General features: G+C 39.4%; 1 protein-coding gene across 1 annotated transcript in view; it reads left to right on the plus strand.

Moving 5' to 3' along the window:
- The window catches only part of NRDC (nardilysin convertase), an 81,702-nt gene extending 55,828 nt beyond the window's left edge, over window positions 1-25,874 (plus strand). The window contains exons 16-32 of the mRNA XM_060204946.1: window positions 896-1,000; window positions 2,841-2,964; window positions 3,709-3,795; window positions 4,255-4,374; window positions 4,696-4,747; window positions 6,058-6,208; window positions 13,452-13,579; window positions 16,105-16,267; window positions 18,733-18,764; window positions 19,001-19,139; window positions 21,679-21,726; window positions 21,982-22,034; window positions 22,443-22,526; window positions 23,122-23,212; window positions 23,642-23,758; window positions 25,438-25,527; window positions 25,655-25,874. Coding sequence (XP_060060929.1) covers window positions 896-1,000; window positions 2,841-2,964; window positions 3,709-3,795; window positions 4,255-4,374; window positions 4,696-4,747; window positions 6,058-6,208; window positions 13,452-13,579; window positions 16,105-16,267; window positions 18,733-18,764; window positions 19,001-19,139; window positions 21,679-21,726; window positions 21,982-22,034; window positions 22,443-22,526; window positions 23,122-23,212; window positions 23,642-23,758; window positions 25,438-25,527; window positions 25,655-25,849 — 1,779 coding nt within the window. The 3' untranslated portion in view covers window positions 25,850-25,874. The remainder of the gene's footprint in view (window positions 1-895; window positions 1,001-2,840; window positions 2,965-3,708; window positions 3,796-4,254; window positions 4,375-4,695; window positions 4,748-6,057; window positions 6,209-13,451; window positions 13,580-16,104; window positions 16,268-18,732; window positions 18,765-19,000; window positions 19,140-21,678; window positions 21,727-21,981; window positions 22,035-22,442; window positions 22,527-23,121; window positions 23,213-23,641; window positions 23,759-25,437; window positions 25,528-25,654) is intronic.
- The last annotated feature ends 344 nt before the right edge of the window (window positions 25,875-26,218 follow it).

A 26,218-nucleotide genomic window follows, 5' to 3' on the forward strand; every position in this document is an offset into this window, starting at 1 on the left:
AATAGTTTTTCTTTGTTTTTTGAGAGCACTTGATTAGCTCTGGTTTATGGTGGTATGGGGGCATTGAGCTCCTGAGACTTTGGAGCCTCAGGCATGAGATTCTCTTGGCATAACCATTATGCTGTTTACCCCTGCATATAGTTTTTAGTTGAAGTGTAGTAGTGATAAAATGAAGACTCTCTTTTGGGACCTCACAGTCATGTGGACCACTTGATATGTAGACAAGCACTTATAGCTGTAGTTCTGCATTGTGATTGCTTTCATGAAGATCTGTGACATGATTAGAGCTTGTGTAGTCTGGGGCTCGGTGGGAAATTGAATGAAAGTATTAATTCTGTATCACTTCTAATTTCCTTCAGATACCTCTTTTTTAATTTAATGACTCCTGTAGTTTTTTTCCCCCAGATCATTTTATTGAGGGAGGGATAGTTAATAGTTTATAGGAAAAAAAATTTATAGTACAATTGTCAACACATGGGTATAATTTGTCATCTCCCTGATAGGTGTCTGCAAAAACACTCCCAAATTAGAACCTTTCCCACCATCACTCACCAGGACCTCAGTGCCCTCTCTCAACCCTCTGTCCTCTCCTCTATCCAGAGGTGTTTTGTTGTTTTTTTTTGTGTGTGTGTTGATGCAATAAGCCACACCCAGTCCAACTTTTACTTTGTTTTCCCTTTTTTTATATTTATTTTATTTATTTATTCCCTTTTGTTGCCCTTGTTGTGTTTTCCCTTTTTGTTGATGTTTCTTAATTTCCTTCTAAACAAAAATAACTTTTGTTGCCTTTTTGACTGAATCATTTCATTTATAAAGTAAAATTTTATAAAAGTACATTTTGTAACAAAGATAGTAATGGGGAGTTTCTGATGTCAAATACTTTACTTCTTTACAGACAGATCCAGTTGAGTATGTGGAAAACATGTGTGAAAACATGCAGCTGTACCCACTACAGGACTTTCTCACTGGAGATCAACTTCTTTTTGAATACAAGCCAGAAGTAAGGACATTTCCATTTCTGAAAGTTACTATTAGAGACAGAAAGGGCTAGAAAGTTGGAAAAGAAAACTAGTTATTTTGTAATCCTTTGCATTCATTTAAAAGAAGAAACAGTGTGGTCCTGGAGGTGGTGCAGTGGATAAAGCATTGGACTCTCAAGCATGAGGCTCTTGAGTTCAATCCCCGGCTGCACATATACCAGAGTGATGTCTGGTTCTTTCTCTTTCTCTCCTCCTTTCTTTCTCATTAATAAATAAATAATATTTTTCAAAAAAATTTTAAAAATGAAGAAATAGTTTTGTGGATAATTTTCATGACTCTTACAGAGTTTTATGAAATTATTGTGTTTTGATTTCAGATGCAAATCAAGTTCTTTCCTATGTAGTTATTACTATTTTTCAAATGTTGAAATATTTACTAACAGCTAAAAGATTACTAAGAATTATGTGCTTTAGTTGCTAAGTAAACATTATAAAGTTTAGCATACATTTCGATCTACTAGGAGACTCAGGGCAATTACATTTTAATAATTTTGAAAATATTTACAAGAAAGAATGTAAGATCACCTGAATTTGAAACTTCTGTCTCAGAAAATATTACATATAAATAGTTGGTTAGGATCTTTCCTCCTCTACCCTTAGGGAATAAGTCAGTTCACTCTACAGGGTAGTAGTTCTGTTAGAGTTGATTCCCCCACCCCCACACCTGGTCAATGTCTGGAGATAATTTTGGTTGTCACAACTGGAAGATGCTTTTGGCATCTAGTGAGTAGAAGCCTGAATTGCCTTTAAACATCCTACATTGCAAACGATGGCACCTGACAAAAAAAATTTCCTACAAAGTGCAAGGACCCAGGTTTGAGCCCCGAGTCCCTACCTGCAGGAGGAAAGCTTTGCATGTGATAAAGCAGGCCTCTCCCTTTTCCTTCCCCTCTCCCTCACCTCCCTCTCCCCTCCCCCTCCTAAATTTCTGATGCTCTCTATTTATTTATAAATAAAGATAATAAAATATTTAAAACAGTTAAAATTCCCCCCCCTCCTGATATGTTGACAGGTTTTTTAATAGGGTATCCCAAAGCTACAAATTTCATAGAGAGCCTGGAAAGGAAAAGGAAGAAATAGCGCATTTTTTGTCATCTTTCTAGAATGGTCATGTCTAGGAGTCCAGGCTGTTTTTCTTAACCATTATTTAGTTTTTACTACAAGTTATTTCATTTTTTACATTGAGATAGAGATGGGATGAAGAAAGGGGGTGGGGGGAGAGAGACAAAGGGAAATGGAGAGAGATATGGATATAAGATTTTATTCATTTATTAATAAGAAAGACAGGAGACAGAGAAAACTGGACTCTGGTACTTACACGTGCTGCAGGGGACTGAGTTCAGGACTCGTGCTTGAGAGTCTAATACTTTATCCACTGTGCCACCTCCCAGAACATGAACCCTACTTTTTCCATTTCTGCGTTATGTACAGATTACATAATATTTAACATGAGCAGATAACTTAATCTTTAACTTGAGACTTTTCTTTGTAAATAAATTATATACATTTTAGGATTGTTTTTAGGATTAAGTGAAATGTGTTTAACAGTACCTGACATATATTAAAAGTTTAGAAAATGACCAGCTGCTTTTTACTCTTGGTAACACTACTAGGTAGTTCTGTTTACAGCATGAATATTATTTGTAGCATTATCAAGAACCACATTTAATACCACTGATAGTGAAGTTACATACCGAATGCTAGGATCTTGGGGTTTGTCTAATGTGACTTAGATGTGATAGGCTAAAGTTGTTATTGTTGTATATATATCTCCCTCCTCTCTTCTCTCTTCTTTATTAGGTCATTTCTGAAGCCCTTAACCAGCTAGTTCCTCAAAAAGCAAACCTTGTTCTATTGTCTGGTGCTAATGAGGGAAAATGTGACCTTAAGGAGAAATGGTTTGGGACTCAGTATAGTATGGAAGGTAAAATATTTTTTGTCCTACAATTTAGATATATCTGACTTACCTAGGAATTCTTTCATTTGCTTAATAGTTCTTGGGGGGGGGGTAAGGCATATGCATTTTCATTTATTTTATTTTTTTGCATGTGCATTTTTAAAAGTTTACCTTGAAGTAAAAATTATTTAATGCTACTTTGCAGGAAATTATTTTCTACTATATTTATAATAACATTTATTAGCTCATGAAAAATTTCCTGTCTTGGTAGTTTAGGGGCAGACATTTGGCTAAGTTTTATAAAAGTACTTCAGTATTACATGAGGGTTTTGATATAATACAGTTGTTTTATATCTTAACTTCTGTAGATCTGGAGTAGATTCTGAAATTCTGCATTTCTAACAAGCTCTCAGGTGATCCAAATGTTGAGATCAGACTTTTGAGTGGAAGGAGTATAGCATGCTTGGATATGTCACCATTTTCCTGTGAAAAGAGAATTGACTGGGTTGGCAAAATAGCTCTCTTGGATAGTGGGTTGCTTTGATATGTGCACCATCCTGGTTTGAGCCTGGCCACCACAACAATGAAAGAAGATAATGGTGCTGTGGTTCTCTTTTGTCCTCTCTTGTTTTCTCTGTCTTTCTGCCTCACTTTTTCTTTATCAAAAAGGAAAAAATAAATAAATGAAGATTTGTGAAGCCGTTATTGTGTGGTTATTAAGATACTTCTGAATATTGTATATTTATTATGTCATTTTTTTCATTTCTACAGATGTTGAAAATTCTTGGGCTGAACTGTGGAATAGTAACTTTGAATTAAATCCAGATCTTCATCTCCCAGCTGAAAACAAGTACATAGGTTAGTGAAATAGCAATCATTACACATAACCCACCTATGTACTAATATATAAACCTACACCTCTTTAATAGGACTTCTCTAGAAAGTAAAATGTGAATTCATTTGTTAGTTTCCCAATTATACTCCAGATGGGTATTAGTTTTTTTTATACTTTTTATGGGTGAAAAAATTGAAACTTAGAAAAGCAAAGTGACTAGTTCAAGATTATATATTTGATAAATGGAGTAAGCAGAACTTAAACATTGATGTTAGTGTTCTTTGAAGCTTTTGCTTATTTTAGTATATTATACCTGCCTCTTTGATTACAATCTCTGTTGGGATTGTCATGGTCTTGTTTATTTTGTCTAGCATTTTCGAATTAAAAGATCGAATTCTGTTAAAGACTTGTAAAGTTAGTATAGTGAATTGGTATAATGAATTGTGTTAGCATTAATGAATATTGTTATTTTCTTTTATTAGCTACGGACTTTATGTTGAAGGCTTTTGATTGCCCTGAGACAGAATACCCTGTTAAAATTGTAAATAGTCCACAAGGTTGCCTGTGGTATAAGAAGGACAACAAATTCAAAATCCCCAAAGGTAAAATGCTTCATTCTCTAAAATTCATATAACTCTGCAAACATTTTTCCTGACCAAAACTATTGATACGAATTTTCATAGACTTCTCTGTTCACCTATCTGCTGTCTACACAACCCCTAGATTAAAGTATACTTCCTGGATAGTATTTGGACCAGTAAACAGTACTTTTTAAAGACCCTCAAGGATAAAGATATAATGAAGATTTTAAGAATAGTAGCTTCTTTTAGAATTATAAAAATATTAGGAGATATAGAATATGTATAAAACATATGAGGTTCCTGGGTCATATTTTTTTAATCTATGGTATTTTTACTTCTTAGCATATATACGTTTTCATCTGATCTCACCTTTGATACAAAAGTCTGCAGCAAAGTAAGTTTTTTTTTTCTCTTTTTCTGGAAATGAATTTTTAATGATTGAAAAACTACTTTGAGGTAGATAGCATAATGGTTATGCAAAGAGACTCTCATGCCTCAGGTTCCAAAGTCCCAGGTTCAATCCCCCATACTACCATAAGCTAGACTGAAGCAATGCTCTGGTAAAAACAAACAAAGCAAAAACCAAACCAAAACAAACAAACAAAAAACTACTCTGATTATTTCATTCTGATTCAGTCTGTAATTTTCTGTGTACTTAAAGTATGCTGCTGATTTACGTGTCTTTTTTTTTCTGTGCTAAAAACAAATTATTTGTGTTAATATTAAAATTTAATGTGGTTACTCCTTCTTTAGCATCTATATATAAAACATACTGATAGAATAGTCACAGAAACTTGATTGAGAAAACTTTGTTAGCTTTAGAGAATAATTTGAGAATATTTAGATATTTAATATTAAAGATTTAATAGATTTAATATTTAGAGAATAATTTGTTAGCTTTCATTATGTTATGAGGACTAATGGTTATGCTGATCCTGTGTTTAGAGACTACCAGAAAATCAGCTTACACTTTATTCTTAACAAATTATGTATTTATGAGAAAGCTGCTTTGGAGGATATCAGAGAGCCTAATATATGATTAACATAGGAGGCCCTCAGGAAATGTGGACTTCTGTCTTTAAGTTGTAAAATTCAGCCTTATACAGACAAGCATCTCTAACATTTATTCATATCTACTTTATTATTATTTTAAATTTATTTTATCATTGCTATTTTTTATGCCACTAGGGCTTTGTGTCTGTTCAGTTCCCCAGCTTCTGACAGACTCTTTTTCCCCCTTTCAATCTCAAAGGAAAAATGGAGGGAGAGAAGCAGAAAGGGAAAGAGATAGACAGACACCCAATGCGAGTTGTACACTCTCCTGGGAGAGCTATACCCTAGCAATAATATCCACTTAAAAAAAATCTTACTCTTCTCCATCTCTCAGAATTTTATTTCTTAGTTGGAAAACCTAGGCTACAGGTGTAGCCAGAGTCTCTATGCCAGTTACCTTTGGTGCCTTTTATATTTATTTTTGCAGTATTAAATTCTTATTTTCAAGATATTGGAATACATTGCTAAAGATGAAAGTTCTCTAATGTTAAGCTGCATTTGCTAGTGTACTCAATTAGTGTACAGTTTAAATTCTGGAGTAGTAAGTTAATATCTTTCTAAAGTGAAGTTTCTTAGACTAAATTGAAGCAAATCTATTCATGTCTACTTCTTTGTTCATTAAAGATTCTACTTGATTTTTATATTTTTTAGTGTAGTGCTCTTTGATATCTTTGTCAATATCCTTACCCACAACCTTGCGGAGCCAGCTTATGAAGCAGATGTGGCACAGCTGGAATATAAACTGGTGGCTGGAGAACATGGTTTAATTATTCGAGTAAAAGGATTCAACCACAAACTACCTGTAAGTACAGGTGCTTTATTTTCTTCATGGAGCTTTTTAAGTTTTTCTTGTTTGTATTTTTTATGGCATCACATTTATAAGCAATGTTCACTAATATGAATCTATTCTTTTTTTCTCAACTGATGACAGCTGTTCTAATTGCTCACACACAAGAACACTGTACATTCATTAATTTCGAGTGATGCTAGTATAACACATAGTCTATATAACAAATCGAGCAGTAATCTTAGTTTTCTGTTTGTTTTTGCTGTCAGTTTTTCTGAAGCCATTGCAGGCCTTTAGGACTGGTTTGAGCACATCAAATTTGAAGGGCCTGGCAAATTGCCTGACCTAAATGTTCAACTCACATGTGTCCTTGCTTCCTCTTCTTGTATTCCTATTGTTCCACTGTCTCTGTGTTTCCCTTAAAAATTTATGATCCTGACCTGTCAATGCCCATGTTCAGCAGGGGAACAATTACAGAAGCCAGACCTTCCACCTTCTGTACCCCATAAAGACCTTGGGTCCATACTCCCAGAATGATAAAGAACAGGAAAACTATCAGGGGAGGGGATGTGATATGGAGCTCTGGTGGTGAGAATTGTACCCCTCTTATCCTATGGTCTTGTCAGTGTTTCATTTTATAAATAAATTAATTAAAAATAAAAAAGAATATACCTGAAATAGAAAAAAAAAGTCATTGCTAAGCAAAAAAAAAAAATTATGATCCTTTTAGAAACAAGCTGTATCTTTACAGTAATTTGTTTTAGATAAGGAATGCATTCCAGTTTCCCTTTATGAGACAAATCATAAATATAATATGAAATGTAAGAGTAATACGAAATGTAAGAGAGTCAGGTAATTAAATACCAGGGAAAATAATACATTTTCTCCAATGACAAGTCAGATATTTTGCTTCACTGGGCAGAAAATATATTAAGGTTTGGAGGACTGGGTTCATACAGAAGAAATTCTGGGAGAAAGTTAGATCTTTGCTAGAAACTGACATCCCTAGCAAAAATCCTTGAGGTGTATGGCTTTCTTTATAGCCTTGTGTCTTTCAGTCTCCCTGAGAACTATCGTTGGTTTTAAGAGGAGATACCATGGAATATTTTACTTTGTCAGTGTTCAAAGGCCTATATATTGTATAACTTAAGATCCAAATGGGTTAAAGCCCAATATTGTAGTTGCTTGGGAGGTGTACTTTGGAATTACCAGATAGATCTTTTAAAATATAGACCATAAAAAAGTATTTGAAGATCACTTTGCAGAAAGTGGTAAGACTGATCAATGCTCAGACGACACTCTGCAGTTCTGAAAGATCGGGAATTACTTTAAATCCTCCACTTTAGATGGCATCTCTGTGCTTCACAGTCTCAATCTGAACTGGCTAGCTTTGGTGGAGGAATGGAGCTAGACCAGGAACCATATCAGGGACAAGTTCCAGTTCTAGTTTATCATTATATAGCTAGTCAGACTTGCCCAGCAACTCAGCTAATTGGAGAGAAACAAATTAGTATAGTTCAAAAAATATGCCTTATATATAGCATCTGCCTAAAGGAGTTTATGGCCCTGGAAGAGATCAGGAAAAAAAAAAAATCCAAGAGTGTGTGATCTGTATGATGGACTTTGTTTATGGGGACCCAATTCGATTCCTGCTGTGCATGCACATCTATCACCTGGACTGTATAGGTGACTGGTTGATGAGATCCTTTACCTGCCCCTCCTGCATGGAGCCAGTTGATGCAGCACTGCTTTCATCCTACGAGACTAACTGAGCCAGGGTCTCTCGTCTGACTTCAAGTGAGTGTTTTTGAGCCCATAAAGCTAGGAATAACTAAATCATGCACAGAAGTTTTATTGAAATTCATGAATGACTGCAGATATTGTGGAAAAGTACATGTTATTTTAGAAACTGAGAGGGAAATGTATTAGGTTGATACTTGCCTTGACCTAGTGTTTAAAACTATAATTTTATTTAGATCTTATTATTGTTCCTGTACATAGAAGTTGTATAAAGTGTTCTAATAGCTATATGTGTTTAAATTATGTATGTTCAAGATTAGCCAAAAGATGGTGATTGTTTTTCCTAAGTGAAAAAACTCTTTCTACCCAAGTTCATTTAGACATCACTGGCATTTGGGTCAATGTTTTATTAAAAACAAAAAGAAAAGTAGTTTTAAGCTTTGTTTACATAGTTCTTTTTTCACTAGAAATAGACTTCATTGCCTTGAGGCTTACATAAGAGTAAGAGAATAAATCAGCTTGAGGAGAATATATCAGGGCTAGAAGATAAAACCACCACACACTCTGAGTGCACAACTGGTGGAGAGGAAATATTCATGAGAAAAAAAATGAAGTAATTCTCTGCAAAGTAGTAGACTTCATCAGTAAAGTGATTATGAGAGTTATTGGAATACCTGAGGACAAAGATAAGGAGATTGGAGCAGAGAACATATTCATATAAATTATAGCAGAGAAATTTCCACACCTGGCCAGCATTCAAAACATAAATATTCAGGAAGCTTGAAGAAACACCCAAATTCTTGGATCCAAAGTGGTCCACACCATGACATATCATAGTAAAACTATCCAAAAGCAAGGACAAAGACAAAATATTGCTGGCTCCTAAGTAAAGGAAGTATCTGACATACAGAGGTAGAGCCATCAGGCATTCATCAGATTTTTCAACACAAACCCTAGAGGCAAGAAGGGAATAGAATGACATTCAGTATTAAAAGATAACAAATGCAAGCCACGGATACTTTATCCTAAATTATCCTTCATGTATGAAGGAGAAACTAAAATTTTTCTAAACATACAGAAACTGAAGGAATTCGGTACTAACAATCCTGCCTTGCATGAATAACTTAAAGGAGTCTTCCATGCAAAGAAAAGAAACAAAGGAACTCCAACTTTAAATGAGGTAATCAGTGGTATCAACAGAATAGAGTCAGTAACACAGGCAGCAAAAGAAGAAAGCAAATGCATAGGAAAAGGGAGGCTGAGATGGACAGAACATTATGACTAATGTTGTTGAACCAAGGCCAACTAGCAAAGACCAGAAAATCATAATTTCTGCCTCTCTTTGGATAGAACCTGAAGAAAAAAGAGTTGGGTGGGAAGAATCAGGAAGAGAGGGATAACTACTGTATGACCTCACATGTAGGTGGAACTCTGGAAAAGACAGGGCGAAACTTGGATGTAGGGTGGTATGCTGCTTCAAAGCAAGGAACTCTGGGGAGGGATTGAAAGAGAGGAATGGGAAAAGGGAGAGCTCTAGGGGTCCTAGACTACTGGGAGGTGAGAGTATTTTGCAGAGCTAGGAAATTATACCCATGTGTAGACAACTGTGCTGTAAACCAGTTAACCCCCACTCCCAATAAAATGGAAAAAACATGCCAAAAAAGGGTAATATGCCAGTAAGACAACTGTAGTAAAGTGGGGAAATATATGCATATATATTTATATATATTAGACATCAGCTATCGCTAGAAAAGATATATGCAAGCATTCTACCAAATTAAGATTCAATTCAGTACCTCAACAAAAAGAATTCATCATGTCCAAGAACTAGAAATACAAGTGGTTGGTTTAGTGGTAGGAAGTTTAGAAACATAAATCATTATAACACAGTCCAAGTAAGAAACACTTATATGAATACAATGATACATGCCAAAAGATTGCTAAATTTGAGTTGATGTTTCAAATTAGGAGGTCTCGAAACTTTACATCAGGCTCAACCTGACGCTGTTGACTGGCTACGGAAGAAGGGCAAACGCTAGAAGAAGGAATGGAAGAACATTACTTATAATTGATAAGAACTTTAATTAAAAAACTATAATAGTAAATATACTAACTGATGAAATGTTGAGCTTTAAAAGTAATAATAAGCCTAGAATATCCATTACTATCTCTTTTCAAAATTATTTAGTTGAATAATGTAGCTGGCCTCAAGAGCACTATACCAAAACCAATGGCTTCCTCCTCCCCCATTGTAGTAATAACCACCAAAATGCATGTAAAAATACTTATCATTCATACTATTGAGAAAAACAACAAAATACCTAGGAATGAATAAACAAACAAACAAACAAACAAAAAAGGCTTCGGACCAGGCAGTGATTTGGTTGAGTGCACACATTATTGTGTACAAAGAACCAGGTTCAAGTCCCCCAGTACCCCTCTGCAGTGGGGAAGCTCACAAGTGGTGAAGGAGGGCTGCAGGTGTCTCTCACTCTCACCCTTTCTACTCAAGTTTTCTTTGTCTTACCAGTTGGGGGGGGTAGCCATCTTGAGTGGTCCCAGTGATAACTGTGGTGGCAATACAAAAAAAAAAAAGAAATATAGGCTCTATTTAAAGAACACTGTATATTATACTTGAGGCATTTGGGGGGAAAAAAAAAGACTTTATTCCAAACTTAGTATGAAAATGCAATACCCTCCCAAGTAAAGTTTAGAGGTAGTGAGAATGCTGGATAAAATCAAATTTATTTACATAAAAATGTTTTAAGAAAACCCATGAAAATTGTTAAGGAAAATTACCATTTCAAATTTGACTTTTTTTCTTTCAGGGTATTTATTTTTATTAGTGCTTTAGGTTGATCACAAAACTCTAAGATGACAGAGGTATATAGTTCCACATGGTTTCCACCACCAGAGCTCTGTGTCCCTATTACCTCCATTGGAAACTGCAATAGTTCTTCCAAGGTCACACATATGGGTTGACTGTTATTTATTTATTTATTTATTTATTTATTTATTTTCCTCCAGGGTTATTGCTGGGCTCGGTGCCTGCACCATGAATCCACCGCTTCTAGAGGCCATTTTTTCCCCTTTTGTTGCCCTAGTTGTTGCAGCCTCGTTGCGGTTATTAATGCCATTGTTGACGTTGCTTTGTTGTTGGATAGGACAGAGAGAAATGGAGAGAGGAGGGGAAGACAGAGAGAGGGGGAGAGAAAGATAGACACCTGCAGACCTGCTTCACCGCCCGTGAAGCGACTCCCCTGCAGGTGGGGAGCCGGGGGCTCGAACCGGGATCCTTACTCCGGTCCCTGCGCTTTGCGCCACGTGTGCTTAACCCACTGCGCCACCGCCCGACTCCCGACTATTATTTCTATAACCATACCTATCTGTTTATCTATGTTTTTTTCTTTTTTGCGCATTTTTTCCTATGGTCCTACCTTCTCTTCCTTTTTAAGTCATACCTACACCTATTATTACTTTGAGTGTCCTTCCTTTTTTCCTCTTATCTCTCAGGGTCCTGATGGAATTGGAGTTCAGAGCCCTCTGGTCATCTTCCTCTGACATTCTCCCCCTCTGGGAGTATGGACCAAAATTCTTTTTTTTAAATATATATTTTTATATTTATTTGTTTTTTGTTGTTGTTATAGTTATTAATGTTATTATTGTTGGCTAGGGCAGAGAGAAATGGAGAGAGGAGAGGAAAACAGAGGGGGGGAAAAGAAAGAAAGACATCTGCAGACATGCTTCACCACTTGTGAAGCAAGTCCCCTGCAGGTGGGAGCCAGGGGATTGAACCGGGATTCTTAGGTCAGTCCTTGCGCTTTGACCTGCACTTAACCTGCTATGCTACCACCCGACTCCCTTGGACCAAAATTCTTTTGGGGGTGCAAAAGAGCTTCTGTAATTGCTTCTCTGCTAGACATTGATGTTAGCAGTTTGACCCATATCCCCAGGCTGTTTCTGTCTTTCTGCAGTGGGGTAGGGTTCTGGAGAGGTGAGATTCCAGGACACATTGGTCTGGCTAGGGTGTTCAGGCTAGAATCATAGTAGCATCTTCAACTGGGATGAAATGCAGTAAGATCTAAAGCAGAACAAAATGTTTAATAAACAGAAACCAAAAAGTAGGAATAGAACAGATGAGAATAGGGATCTTAGGATGGAGAGAAACTCGAAAGTCTGTTTTAGGTATGTTCCTAGGGGCCCAAGACTTCAGTAATTTTTGCTTGAGCTTAGTAGCTAACATGAAGGTGGGCTAAAAATATTGTCTGAGGTGACTTTCTTTTTTTAATATGGTGCTGGAGAATGAACTCAGGGCTTCATGCATGCAGTATACTGCTGAATGCTTTTCTATTCCCACCCCTGTCCCCATGGCCCCATTTTCTGTTCTTTACTGTTGAAAAGAGAAAGAAAAGGTAGATGCCACAACTCTTCTCTGCTATTCATGGAGCTCTCCATGTGCCATCCATGGTACTTCCAGCTGGTGCTGACGTTCAAACCCAGGACCTCAGGCACAAGATGATGTTTGCTCTACGGGCTGAGCTATCTCCTGGCCCTCAAATCTACCAACTACTGAGTATTACAGCCCTGAAGTGTCTCTTTCTTTTTTTCTACATCTCATCAAGGTTATTGCTGGGACTTGGTGCCGGCACCTGAATTCACAACTCCTGAGTAGCCATTTTTTGCTCCCTGACTTTTTTTAAAAAAAAAAAAAAAAACTATTCTCTAATGTGAAATGACGTCTTTGTTGTTTACAGGGATGGCTAAAGTTGTCCAAACTGTAGTTATTTTTAGTATGTGAGAATGTATTCAGCCAGAACAATTTATTCGTTTTCTTTAATCAGTTGAGAATTATTTATTCAGAGAAGTAGAGGAACACATTTCAGAAGTACTCTGAACTGTTGTGCCAGTCACCTTTTTATTTTTGCATTCTATTTGAATCCTCCCTCCCTCCCTCCCTTCCTCTCTCTCTCTCTCTCTCTCTCTCTCTCTCTCTCTCTCCCTCTCCTCCAGAGTCATGGCTGGGGCTCAGCGCCTGCACTATGAACCCATTGCTCCTGTGGCCATTTTCTTTCTCTTCTATTTCCTTAATAGGACAGAGGGAAATGGAGAGAGAGAGAGACACCTGCAGACCTGCTTCACCATTTCTCCCTGACTGTTTTTTAGTTTACTCAGTAGGACAGAGAAATTGAGAGATGACAATGTGATAAAGCAGAAGAGAAAGTTAGACATCTGCAAACCTACTTCATCATCCATGAAGTGTCTCTCCTGCAGGTGGGGAATGGGGACTCTGGCTCCCAGCCCTGAGGATTCTTTGAGTCATCAATAATTACACCCCTTAAGCTCCTCATAATGCCTATTCTCATGCTGTGCTCCTGGTAAAAACCAATGGGAAGTATTTTCATCATTGCCCTGCTCTTCTGCTCTCACATACCACTAACACACACACACACACACACACACAAACACACACACACTCTAGAGTGCCATTATTCATTTAACATGTGTCTTTTCTTTTTAGCTACTGTTTCAACTCATTATTGACTACTTAGCAGAGTTCAGTTCCACGCCAGCTGTCTTCACAATGATCACTGAACAGTTGAAGAAGACCTACTTTAACATCCTCATCAAGCCTGAGACTCTGGCCAAGTGAGTGTATATTTTGAAGACTTGAAAGTGCTTATAGTATCAGGAACTAGGTGTGGGAATGAGGCTGTAGTTTCAGTGCTAGTTTGTAGACATGTTAGATTTGTGCTGTGCTTTAGGAATCTAGCCCATGGATTTATAGGTTTTTTAAACCCATTTAAGTAGATCCCTATAAAGACTGAAAAACAGTTGTGTATGTGTAAGGGGGGTTAGGGGGAGTGCTTTCCCCTTAAAATTTATAAGTAAACAAGTTTAAATGCTGGTTTTGTTGTAGCTTAAACTTGCTTATTCGTATATTGGATGTTATAGATGGCTTGAGTTAAATGCTTTCCACATCACTTATCTGGCTGGCAACTGCAGTGATCCAGAATTCAGATAAGGTTTTAGGAAAACCAAAAGGCTTCTAAACAGTCGGTATTCTAATTTGTAAGCCATCTGTGAATTGGCAGAATCCCCCCTCCCCCACCTTTCATCAGATGATCTGTTAATTTAGGACTAGTGGTAGCTTATAGCATACTTTTTGTCAGACTGGAAAAAAAAGTACCCCTTGGGTACTTTTTCAGTCTATTGTGAGATAGAGTTTTGTGACAGAGAGAAGAAATGGCCCCTCTGAGCAGATATGGCCCATTTTTTTACGTGACTTGCAGGCTCCTACTTGACCTTCTGGGGCATGTTTAAATAGTAAAGAGATTGACACTGTATAGAGACCCTACTTTTGATATAGTTATGAGTCCATAAATGGCCAAAATTAGAAAGCAAGGAAAGAGCATTTAGGAATCAGACATAAAAAAAAAAAATCTGACAATCTGATCACAAAAGTGTCTGAAACCTAATAACCAAATATGATTTGTTTAGGAGAATTGTCTGCAATGATTGATATGATGACAACACTGCTTGCTTCTCCATATCTCCCTGAATGTTTGATTAAAATCAACAAGAATGCACCAATGCATTTTCTGTGTATGTAGTGATAATGACAGACATAAAATGTGTTACTTGCTAGATCTAAGAACTTGATACATCTTTATTAATTGCCAAAACTATAATGGCAACCATTCTTATTTCTCTTGATTCATAGATGGGAAATTTAGTCATAGGTGTTAAGTAATTTGTTAAATTCACAGCCATTTAGTGTGGGAAGGTGGATCAGGGTTGTTAAAGGTTGATTAGTCTGATTCTTGCCAAGGGCAAGTGTCCATATATAATGATATTATCACTGGAGGTGTAATAATGATATTATCACTGGAGGTGTAGATTTCCATAATAGTTGCCTCTCACAATTAATAAAATGTTAGATTTTAAATAAAAAATTTCAAACTGGCATATGACATGTCAATTTTTTTAAAAAAAATTATTTTCCCTTTTGTTGCCCTTGTTGTCTTTTTATTGTTGTTATTAATGTTGTTGTTATTGTTGGATAGGACAGAGAGCAATGGAGAGAGGAGGGGAAGAAAGAGGGAGAGAGAAAGATAGACACCTGCAGACCTGCTTCACTGCCTGTGAAGCGACTCCCCAGCAGGTGGGGAGCCCAAAGGTTGAATTGGGATCCTTACACCCATCCTTGCTCTTCACGCCACATTTGCTTAACCCGTTGCACTACTGCCCAACTCCCATGACATGTCAATTTATGTGAAGTTATTTTGCCACTGAGATAAGTGAATTATATTAATGAGCTAATCTTTATAAGAGTTTGTCTGTGATTTTTTTGTTTATTTAAATTTTACTTATAAAAAGGAAACACTGACAAAACCATAGGATAAGAGGGATACAACTCCACACAGTTCCCACCACCAGATCTCCATATCCCATCCCCTCCCCTGATAGCTTTCCTATTCTTTAACCCTCTAGGAGTATGGACCCAAGGTCATTGTGGGATGCAGAAGGTGGAAGTTCTGGCTTCTATAATTGCTTCCCCACTGAACATGGGCATTGACAGGTCGATCCATACTCCCAGCCTGTCTCTCTTTCTCTAGTGGGGCGGGGTTCTGGGGAATCGGAGCTCTAGGACATATTGGTGGGGTTGTCTGTCCAGGGAAGTCTGGTCGGCATCCTGCTATCATCTGGAACCTGGTGGCTGAAAAAGAATTAATATACAAATTTGATGTAGTCCCATTGATTTGTTTCTGCTTTAGTCTTCCTTGCAGTTGGGTTTGTATCATTAAAGATGTCCTTGAGGTTTAGGTGGGAAAGTGTTCCACCAATGTTTTCCTCTAAGTGTTTGATAGTTTCTGGTCTAACATCCAGGTCCTTGATCCATTTGGAGTTGATTTTTGTTTATGGTGAGACAGAGTGGTTCAGTTTCATTCTTCTGCATGTTTCAACCCAGTTTCCCCAGCATCTGTCTGATTTTTAAGTGCTTTTTGGTGATTATGACATTGTTCCCCCATCTTACATCGTGATAGAAATTGCCTATTTGGAGGCACTAAATTAATATAGCTTATCCAAACCTTTCTTTTCTCTGAAGATTCGTTTCTTACAACAAAACTTCTTTTCTCTCTCTCTCTCTCTCTTTTTTTCCTTCTTTACAGAGATGTGCGGCTTTTAATTCTGGAATATGCTCGCTGGTCTATGATCGACAAGTACCAGGCTTTGATGGATGGCCTTTCTCTTGAATCTCTGATGAGTTTTGTCAAAGAGTTCAAGTCTCAGCTCTTCGTTGAGGGTTTGGTACAAGGAAATGTCACAAGCACTGTAAGTATGAGGTGGTCTGTTATTCTTAGTCAGGTCTGAATGCATTTGTGGGCTCTGGAATTACATTCTTTCCTAGAGGGGAAGCTCTCTGTGTTTTGCCAGCCAGCATTGTTATGGTCTGTTCAGAAGGGACCAAGGAGAAAACTAGTTATGGACCAGGAGAAGGAAGCAAGGAGAAAACTAGTTATGGACCAGGAGAAGGAAGCAAGGAGAAAACTAGTTATGGACCAGGAGAAGGGACCAAGGAGAAAATTAGTTATGGACCAGGAGAAGGAAGCAAGGAGAAAACTAGTTATGGACCAGGAGAGATGGGGAGAGAGAAGGACAGACAGTTGCAGACCTGCTTCATTATTTGTGAAGTATTCTCCATGGGGGCTTGAACCTGGGTCCTTTCATATGGCAACCTGTTCGCTTGACTGGGTGCCCTACCACCTGGACCCCAGGAAATACAAAAGTATTTTATTTTTTGTATGTTTTGCCTTCCAGGATTATCGCTGGAGCTGGGTGCTACAAACCCACTGCTCCCAATGGCCATTTCTCCATTATTATTATTACTATTATTTTAGTTTTATTAGATAGGGCATAGAGAAATTGAAAGAAGGGGAGAGAGAGAGGGAGAGAGAAAGATAGACACCTGGAGACCTGCTTCCCTGCTTGTGAAGTGTCCCTTCTGCAGATGGGAAGTGGGGGCTTAAACCCAGTCTTTGCCCAGGTCCTTATGCATGAGAACATGTGTGCTTACCCCTGCATGCTACCACCTAGCCCCCAGAAATAGAAATCTGAAGAAGGCACATCTTCACTTGTTAGTGCTATTCTGTTGCTCATTTTAATGCTAGATTTTGTGTGAACAGTTACAAGTTGTTTTTTTTTTAAATTAATTAATTAATTTATTTTTTAATAATTTATTTCTTTATTGGGGAATTAATGCTTTACATTCAACAGTAAATACAATAGTTTGTACATGCATAACATTCCCCAGATTCCCATTTAACAATACAACCCCCACTATGTCATTTATCATCCTTCATGGACCTGTATTCTCCCCACCCACCCACCCCAGAGTCTTTTACTTTGGTGCAATACGCCAATTCCATTTCAGGTTCAACTTGTGTTTTCTTTTCTAATCTTGTTTTTCAACTTCGGCCTGAGAGTGAGATCATCCCATATTCATCCTTCTGTTTCTGACTTATTTCACTCAACATGATTTTTTCAAGGTCCATCCAAGATCGGCTGAAAACGGTGAAGTCACCATTTTTTTACAGCTGAGTAGTATTCCATTGTGTATATATACCACAACTTGCTCAGCCACTCATCTGTTGTTGGACACCTGGGTTGCTTCCAGGTTTTGGCTATTACAAATTGCGCTGCCAAGAACATATGTGTACACAGATCTTTTTGGATGGATGTGTTGGGTTCCTTAGGATATATCCCCAGGAGGGGAATTGCAGGGTCATAGGGTAGGTCCATTTCTAGCCTTCTAAGAGTTCTCCAGACTGTTCTCCACAGAGGTTGGACCAATTGACATTCCCACCAGCAGTGCAGGAGGGTTCCTTTGACCCCACACCCTCTCCAGCATTTGCTGCTGTTACCTTTTCTGATGTATGACATTCTCACAGGAGTGAAGTGATATCTCATTGTTGTCTTGATTTGCATTTCTCTGACAATCAGAGACTTGGAGCATTTTTTCATGTGTTTCTCAGCCTTTTGGATCTCTTCTGTGGTGAATATTCTGTCCAAGTCCTCCCCCCATTTTTGGGATGGGGTTATTTGTTGTCTTGTTGTTGAGTCTGGCAAGCTCTTTATATATGTTGGTTATTAAACTCTTATCTGATGTATGGCATGTAAAGATCTTCTCCCATTCTGTGAGGGGTCTCTTGGTTTGGGTAGTGGTTTCTTTTGCTGTGAATTTTTTTTTTAATTTATATAAGACTCTTCAACATATAACCTGGGAGGTGGCACAGTGGATAAAACATTGGATTTTCATGCATGAGATCTTGAGTGCATTTGCTGACATTGCATGTGCCAGTGATACTCTTGTTCTCTCCTGCTCTTTCTCTCTTAAATAAATAAAGACCTAAAAAGTTGTCAAAGCACTACTCTACCACCTATGGAGCTCTACTTACGTCCTTTTTGCTTTCTTATGTGTTGCCAGGGATTGAGAACAGGGCATCCAGCATGCAGGACATGCTGCTCTGCTGCTGAGTCACTTTCCTGGCCTCAGCCTAAGGTTTTTAAAACTGTAGAGGACACAGTTTAGTGGGGTAAATTGAATAAGTGTGTTTGGTTCAGTGGGGGAAGTGTCACTGTGTATGGATAGACATAATACTATGAAAGAACAGAAAAGGAGCTGTCTCGAGCCACTTAGTATTCAACTAACATAATCAGTAGGCAGTTGTACTGATGCTGGTTCTGGATGAAATAAACCTGAAGAAAGCCTGATGTTATTTTCTTCTCTTGCTTCCTAGGAATCTATGGATTTCTTGAAATATGTTGTGGAGTGAGTATTTGGATTTTCTCTTTGGGTGTTAATGTGTTGTGTTGTCATGCTGCAGGATGACCTTGAGCCACAAGGAAATGCTTCTTAAGAGTTTTCTTGAGCAGTTCAGAAGGGACTATAAAAGGGCTGACTTCCCTCTTTGGGTGAGGTGGTAGGAAGATGAAAGGGATCAGGAGCATCTGGTAAGAGGGTAGAATTGGGAGCATTCCTCAGTGACCGTGCTGACTCTTTTGCAGCAAGCTGAACTTCATGCCTCTGGAGCAGGAGATGCCTGTGCAGTTCCAGGTCGTAGAGCTGCCTGGTGGCCACCACCTGTGCAAAGTGAGAGCTCTGAACAAGGGTGATGCCAACTCTGAAGTCACTGTGTACTACCAGGTCAGTTGTGTGCTTGCAGGCGGCCGTCCTTATAGCAAAAGCCAGGTGTAAGTTCCAGAGTCCCCAAGTGTGGTCCAGTGAACTTCAAGGCCCTTTTGCAGTAACCTCTGCAACTTTATACTTGGGATCTTTTAACCTCTTGACATTTAAAAATCACTCTGGTCATGTTGTGGCAACGGAGGAAGCTTTGGTGTTGTGTTTCCTTCTCTCACCCTTCCCCCATTTCTACCTGAATGAAAAAGTAGCCCAGAGCAGTGAAATCATGCTTATGCAAACCCTCAGCTCCACCAAAAATTAAAAGAGAAAAAGAGATATTGAAAAATTGCTCCTGTTGGCAAAAATGTATGCTTTTATAATCACAGTGCTTCATTAATTACTAGTCAGAAGAACAAACACTGAAGTATGAGTAAAAATTCATTCCTATACCTCCCTGATAGGACTCTGAGAAACAGTAAGACATTTATTAAAAGGACAGTTTTAGAAAAGTAGCAAAAGTAAACAGGTAGTATGCAGTAAATAGAATGACTACTGGGGCCATCATAACCCAAGTCTTCAAAGCACCTGGAAGATGGGACTTTCCACCTGTGTTCATGGGTGCTGAATCTGAGCTTTAGTCTTTCGTTTGCCTGAGGTTACAGCAGCTGGGGATCAAACTTTATTCCTTGTGTCCTCAGACCCTGTCCCATTCTAGAGGTAGGATGGGGCTTAAAGTAGGGAAGAGCTTACAACAAGCTCAACTGGCCTATAGCCTACCGTAGCCTGGCATCACTGCCCTCATTCAGTCAGCTACAGGGCCTGTGCTGGTCTAGCCTGTAGCTGCTGCTACGATCCGGAGTCACCTACATGAGGAAATCACTGCTCTGAGGCCCTAAGAAGATTCCTGGTCTGGCCTTTGGGCAGGGCTGCATGGCTTTACTCTTCCTTTAACTCTACTTCTGGTCTAGGCCTCACTCTTTCCAGATAGGCAGCTTGTTTGTAAAACATGTCTCTCTCTGGCTTAGCTGTCTGGGTTATTTTCCCTTCCATGTTCTCATTTGAAGCTGAAATGACTACGCGGCCCCACACTTTGTAAGTGGTATAGCCTGGCCCTCTTTGGCTCTGTCCACATTTCCAGTGCTTCTGTCTGCTCAGAACTGAAGAGCAGTACTTTTTGTTTTAGGCCAAATTTCACATGGTAAGACTCGTGTCTATGGAGCTATGTTCCATCTGTCACATCTTAAGTGTTAACTTCTAATACAAACTACTTTCTGTAGAAAACTACTTCCCTCTTCATGAAGAGCATTTTGAATAGTAAAATTGTTTGAAAAATTATTTTTATGAGAAAGACCAGAGCACTGCTTGACTCCGGCATATGGCAGTGCTGGGGAATTAAACCTGGGGCCACAGACATGCACGTTTTGGGCTCTGTGACTCTTAAAGAATAAATTGAAGATTCTGTTGTAGTTCTCTTTAAGGCAAGTGGGAAATATTAATGACTGAAGGGCACTCAGGGCTCTTTTTCTGATCAAGTGGGAAATGTGTCTGTTAGAGGAGCCTGTAAGAAGAGCCTGACTGTGGGGTGTACCAGCACTGTTTGTTGGTCTCCAGTCTTCATTCCAATTGGATTATTTTCCAGTCTTCAGGCTGGCTAGGATATAGTCTCCATATGTTTTATTTGCTTCTTAGGTGCCTATTTCTTTTTTCTTAATTGGACTCAGGGTCTCATTCATTGGCAGGCTTACCACTCTGGGTCCTTTTTCCCATTCAGATAGACAGAGACAAATAGGCCAGACCACAGCACCAAAGGGGAACTCTTGCCACAAACATAGCAATGCAAACACCCTACGTGATTTCTTTCTCTGACCCATAGGCATTATTCTTGTCAATTGGTTTGATTCCCTGTATGATGCAGAAGCTTCTCTTCATATTTTCTCCATCTGAGAAATAAGTGTAGATGCCCTTCACTATAGTCCCCAAACTTTCTGCTATCATCCTTAAGAATTTGAACTGCAAGTCTTTTATTTTTTATCTTTATTCATTTGATAGAGACAGCCAGAAATTGAGAAGGGGGAGGTAGATAGAGAGGGAGAGAGGAGAGAGGGAGAGAGGGAGAGGGGGAGGGAGAGACAGACAGATATACAGCACTGCTTTACTACTTATGAGGCTTTCCCCTGCAGGTGGGGACTGGGTTCTTGAACCCAGGTCCTTGCACACTGTAACATATGCATTCAACCAGGTACACCACCACCCAGCCCCCGTAAGTCCTTGATTTTAGATCATGTTCTTTGAGTCCCTTCGGTTATTGGACTGTATCTGCAGATCTGTGCTAGGACTGGGAATATGAATGCTAAGCAAGATTCTTGTCCCCAGACTTTGACTTGAGGGAGGGCAGACTTATCAACAAAACTGTTGAAAATAATAGAGGGTACTTATTTCTCCTGGGGATTAGAGGGGCATATACCTGCATTAGAGGGTTTTTTATTAATACCTGGGTTCTTAAAAAACCCTATATAAGCCATTGAATTTTCAGTTGTTCTAACCAATTAACTTTTCCTTTCAGTCAGGTACCAAGAGTCTGAAAGAATACACTCTTATGGAGCTGCTTGTGGTAAGTTGGATAGAGGAGCGCTCAGGAACCCTTGACCTGCAATGACAGTAGGGAGTGGCTAGAGACCTACGATTGAAATAGGAGATGGTTATTTGGTTTTCACACCCAGTATTGAGCATGGACAAGGGGCTTGGGCCACTCAGGAAGAAAGCAGTAAGGAAAACTGGACAGTGGGGGCATGTGGGACTTTGGGGGGAAGAAATGGAGGTGTCTGTTGGGTGGAGTTGGGCTGACGGGTGGTGTGTTGAATTACAGATGCATATGGAAGAGCCTTGTTTTGACTTTCTTCGAACCAAGCAGACTCTTGGGTAAGTCTGCTGGAAAGAGCACTGAGCTCAAAAATATTTGGGGTTTACTTTGCAGCCTGAGATGTATCAGATATCCTGACTAAGTAGCTTATCAGAACTCTTTGGTCAGTCTATGCCTTCAGAGTTACATCTGCTGATCAGAGTCTTTGCATCTGAGATGATAAGATTTTCAGTTTGGTCATGTGTCAAGATTAGCGAGAGAAAGAAAGTAGGCCTGCATTCCTTTATTCAGTGGAGGTGTGAGCACACCAACCTGAGGACTAAGCAGATGCAGCCACCTTTATGAATCCTCTTTCAGGATCTCCAGGCCCAGTAAGAAAGTGCAGAAGCCCTTCACACTAGTCTCCAGTGCCTCCAAGGGCAGAGCCCAAGGAACCACTTGACCTCATCTTTTCTCTCTGGTTGTAGGTACCATGTCTACCCTACCTGTAGGAATACATCTGGGATTCTAGGATTCTCTGTCACTGTGGGGACTCAGGCAACCAAATACAAGTGAGTAAATGTACCCATCTGTTAATCTGTTCATATTCTTGACATGGAGATTAGGGGCTACAGGTGTCGTCTTAAACCTTAGGAAGAGCCTCTGCTACCCCTCCCTCCCAAAACAAAACAAACCCCTCAGACATCTCTGACCAAACAAGGCTTGCTTTATTTAACCACAGCTGTAAGATGTGGTGCATAGATGGCCTGATCAGGACTTGTCAATGGTTCCAGTGGTCCTATAGGGTTTGACTCAAGTCTTGTATAGTTACTGCAAGACTTTCCAATGTTTCCTCCGGAGAACGAGAATGATGAGGATGCCTGGCCTGGCATTCATGCTATAACCAGGGTACAAGGACTTGTTGGCTCTCGTCGTGGAGTGGTCAAGCTGGCTGTCACTGCTTCAGTGTAAAGATACTATGAAATCGACTGGAGGGTGGAGGTGGAGACAGGGTTAGGCTGCTTCCTTGTACTCTTTTCCCGTCAGTTTAAAGGGAAGTACTGAGGGTGGGAAAAAACACTTCACTCTTCCTGGAAATACGCCTTAGTCCTAATTCTCTCCTTTGCCTTTTGCTGGTTACTTTTAATTTAAGATGTTTTGTTTCAGCTCTGAAATTGTTGATAAGAAGATAGAAGAATTTCTCTCCAACTTTGAGGAGAAGATCGAGAACCTCACTGAGGATGCATTTAACACTCAGGTAGCTGAGAGTGCTGTTCTGATCTTTTGGTCCTTGTCCCACACAAGCCCTCAAGATAACTAGACACAGTGCCAAGAGAGCCCACCTGGGAATGTGCCTAGTCTGACATGACATGCATGTGGCCCAGATTTGAGCCCTGCACTGAGGGAGACTTCAATACTATTATCTTTCCCTCTTCCCAGTCTCTATCTGAAAAAGCCAGTGACAACAAAAGAAGATAGACACCAGTGGGCATTTTTCTTTCTTTTTAGTTTTGGAGCCACCTTAATTTGATTCTACTGTCTTCCTAGTTTCACCTTTTCCCATCATGCTTGTACACCCCAGGTGATAGGACCATAGGCCCATCACAAATAGACAGGGCAGCCCAGTGTGTTGTGGGGGACTTGTGTGATGTCATACCTGAGAGTCTCTCTTTTTGGTGGTTAACAGGTCACAGCTCTGATCAAGCTAAAGGAGTGTGAGGATACCCACCTTGGGGAGGAGGTGGATAGGAACTGGAATGAAGTGGTGACACAACAGTACCTCTTTGACCGCCTTGCCCATGAGGTAGTAATGATTTTCAGAGGAAGACTGCACTGAGAGGGATTCGGGGTCCTTCCTATAGGAGTTAACATTACAGGGCAAACCAAAATTGTGTGGGAGACCTTAGGGTACTGACTTGGTTATTTACTTGCCTATATCTTGAATTTTGGGGTGAAATCTCAAGTTTTACAATTGGTTTCTCTAGCACTTTAGATGGCCAAGTAAACAGGATTTAAAATTTTTTTTATATTTATTTTTCCCTTTTGTTGCCCTTTTTTTTTATTGTTGTAGTTATTGATGTCGTCGTTAAGATAAGACAGAGAGAAATGTAGGAGAGGAGGGGATGACGAGGGAGAGAGAGAGAGACACCTGCAGACCTGCTTCACCATCTGTGAATAGACTCCCCTACAGGTGGGGAGCCGGGGGCTTAAACCCAGATCCTTAAGCCGGTCCTTGCACTTTGCGACACGTGCACTTAACCTGCTGCACTACTGCCTGACTCCCGTAAACAGGATTTTAATCCTATTTCCTTCTTCAATCCTGACCTGACCCTCCCCTCCAAAGGAAAGGAAAAAAAAAAGGTTTTAAAAAAAGACAATTCCCATCCCCGTGCCATAACCCACTTAATTTTTGCTGCCAGTTATTGTTGGAGTTCAGTGCCTATGTAACTATTACTAGTGGTTATTTTCCTTTGCCTTTTTCCTTGATAGAGGGTGAGAGGAAGAGAGAAATAACAGGCACCTGTAGCACTTTTCTACCCTTGTGAAGCTTCCCCCTGTAGGTGGGGCCCAGGGCTTGAACCTAGGCCTTTGGGCATGGTAATATGTGCTCTAGTGCCAAAGAGGTAGCTTGCTTCTTTGCTGTGTGTGAGACTGGCTCCCACTGCCTTGAAGGAGGCATCAGTGTGGTGGTCATCGACTCTCTGCTGTCTCCACCTAAAGCCAAACACAAACACATGTGCATTTGACTGGGTGAGCGACACACCCCCAACCCATTTATTTTAATCCAAAGCAGGTAGATCCACTTTTATGTCTAGGGTTCGTGGAGAAAAAACAAAGGTTGTTTGCTATTTAAGAAAACTAGTTCTCTCCAGTCCAGGTGTAGGCCGTTAGATAAATTAAGAGAGCTCTCAGGCCTGCGCTCTAGTGCTGATTATATAACCCTATGCGGTGACTCACTCAAGGGTATCAGTTGCTTCTGAGGCAGAAAGGTTATTTAACAAGACTCCAGCACAGCTTTTATGCTTTTTTTTTTTTTTGGAACATACATGTATAGCTTTATTCTAAAATTTGAAACAGTATTGGTCACAGTACGATTTACTCTGTGCAAGACTTTTCTTACCTAGGAGGCCAACTTAGTTTAGTATCTCACACTTTAGTCTTATCAGATTTCCAGCCCAGCTCTTAAGAAACTCATAATTTTCCTTTCTCTTTACTTGTATGTTTTAGGTACAGTATATGTAGCTGCCCTTTACCCTCTTTTGCTTTTCTGCCACAGTTGGTCATTGTTATGCAACATGAAAGTATGTTAAAGAAACTTTTTATCTTTCTCTGGAAGGTTGGGGCTGGTTTAAGGAAAAGGGAAAAAAAAAAGTGTCTAGGTGCTAAGCAATGCCAGGAAGTCATTAGGAAGCTATGTGTTAAGATCTTTCTTCCCCCAAACACATGGCTCATCTTTTGTGACTGTATTCTCTTCTCTCCAAGATTGAAGCACTGAAGTCGTTCACAAAGTCAGACCTAGTCTGCTGGTTCAAGGCTCATAGAGGACCAGGAAGTAAAATGCTCAGCGTTCATGTGAGTATGACTACCTGTCCTTTCCAGGGTTGTCATTCAGATTTAGTACTGGGCATCCTCCATCCTCAATTACTTTGTCCACATCTGGTCAGCACATTTCTCATCTAAATTCTCTGGCCTCTTTCAGGTTGTTGGATTTGGGAAGTATGAGCTGGAAGAGGATGGTACCGCTTCTGGTGAAGATTCAAACTCTTGTGAAGTGATGCAGCTAACCTACCTGCCAACCTCTCCTCTGTTAGCAGAGTCTACTGTCCCCATCACTGATATCAGGGCTTTCACATCAACACTTAACCTTCTCCCCTACCATAAAATAGTCAAATAAACTGCAGTCTCATTGGCCTGGAAAATGTGTATTTTATGAAGCTACATTACTACTACTACTTAGGGCTTCTGTTGAAATTTTTTGCACTGACATCACAGAATCAGGTGTCCCCTCTTCTGCTGTGACTAGTAAGCCAAGGATTATTACAGCAGCTGGTAGAGAGAAACACATTTGCAGAGCAGTCTGAGATGCTCTAGTGCCTGTTCTATCAGATTGAGAATCTAGTTCTATATAATCACTGAGAGCATTTATCGTAACCAAATACATTTAGTACCTAAATATTAGGTACGCATACTAATACCTGTTTTTTAAAATGTATTTTTAAATAAAGATAGTTATGTATTGCCGTTCAGAATGAGCCATTCACTG

This window comes from Erinaceus europaeus, chromosome 13 (genome assembly GCF_950295315.1).
Source record: "Erinaceus europaeus chromosome 13, mEriEur2.1, whole genome shotgun sequence".
NCBI classification, from domain to species: domain Eukaryota; kingdom Metazoa; phylum Chordata; class Mammalia; order Eulipotyphla; family Erinaceidae; genus Erinaceus; species Erinaceus europaeus.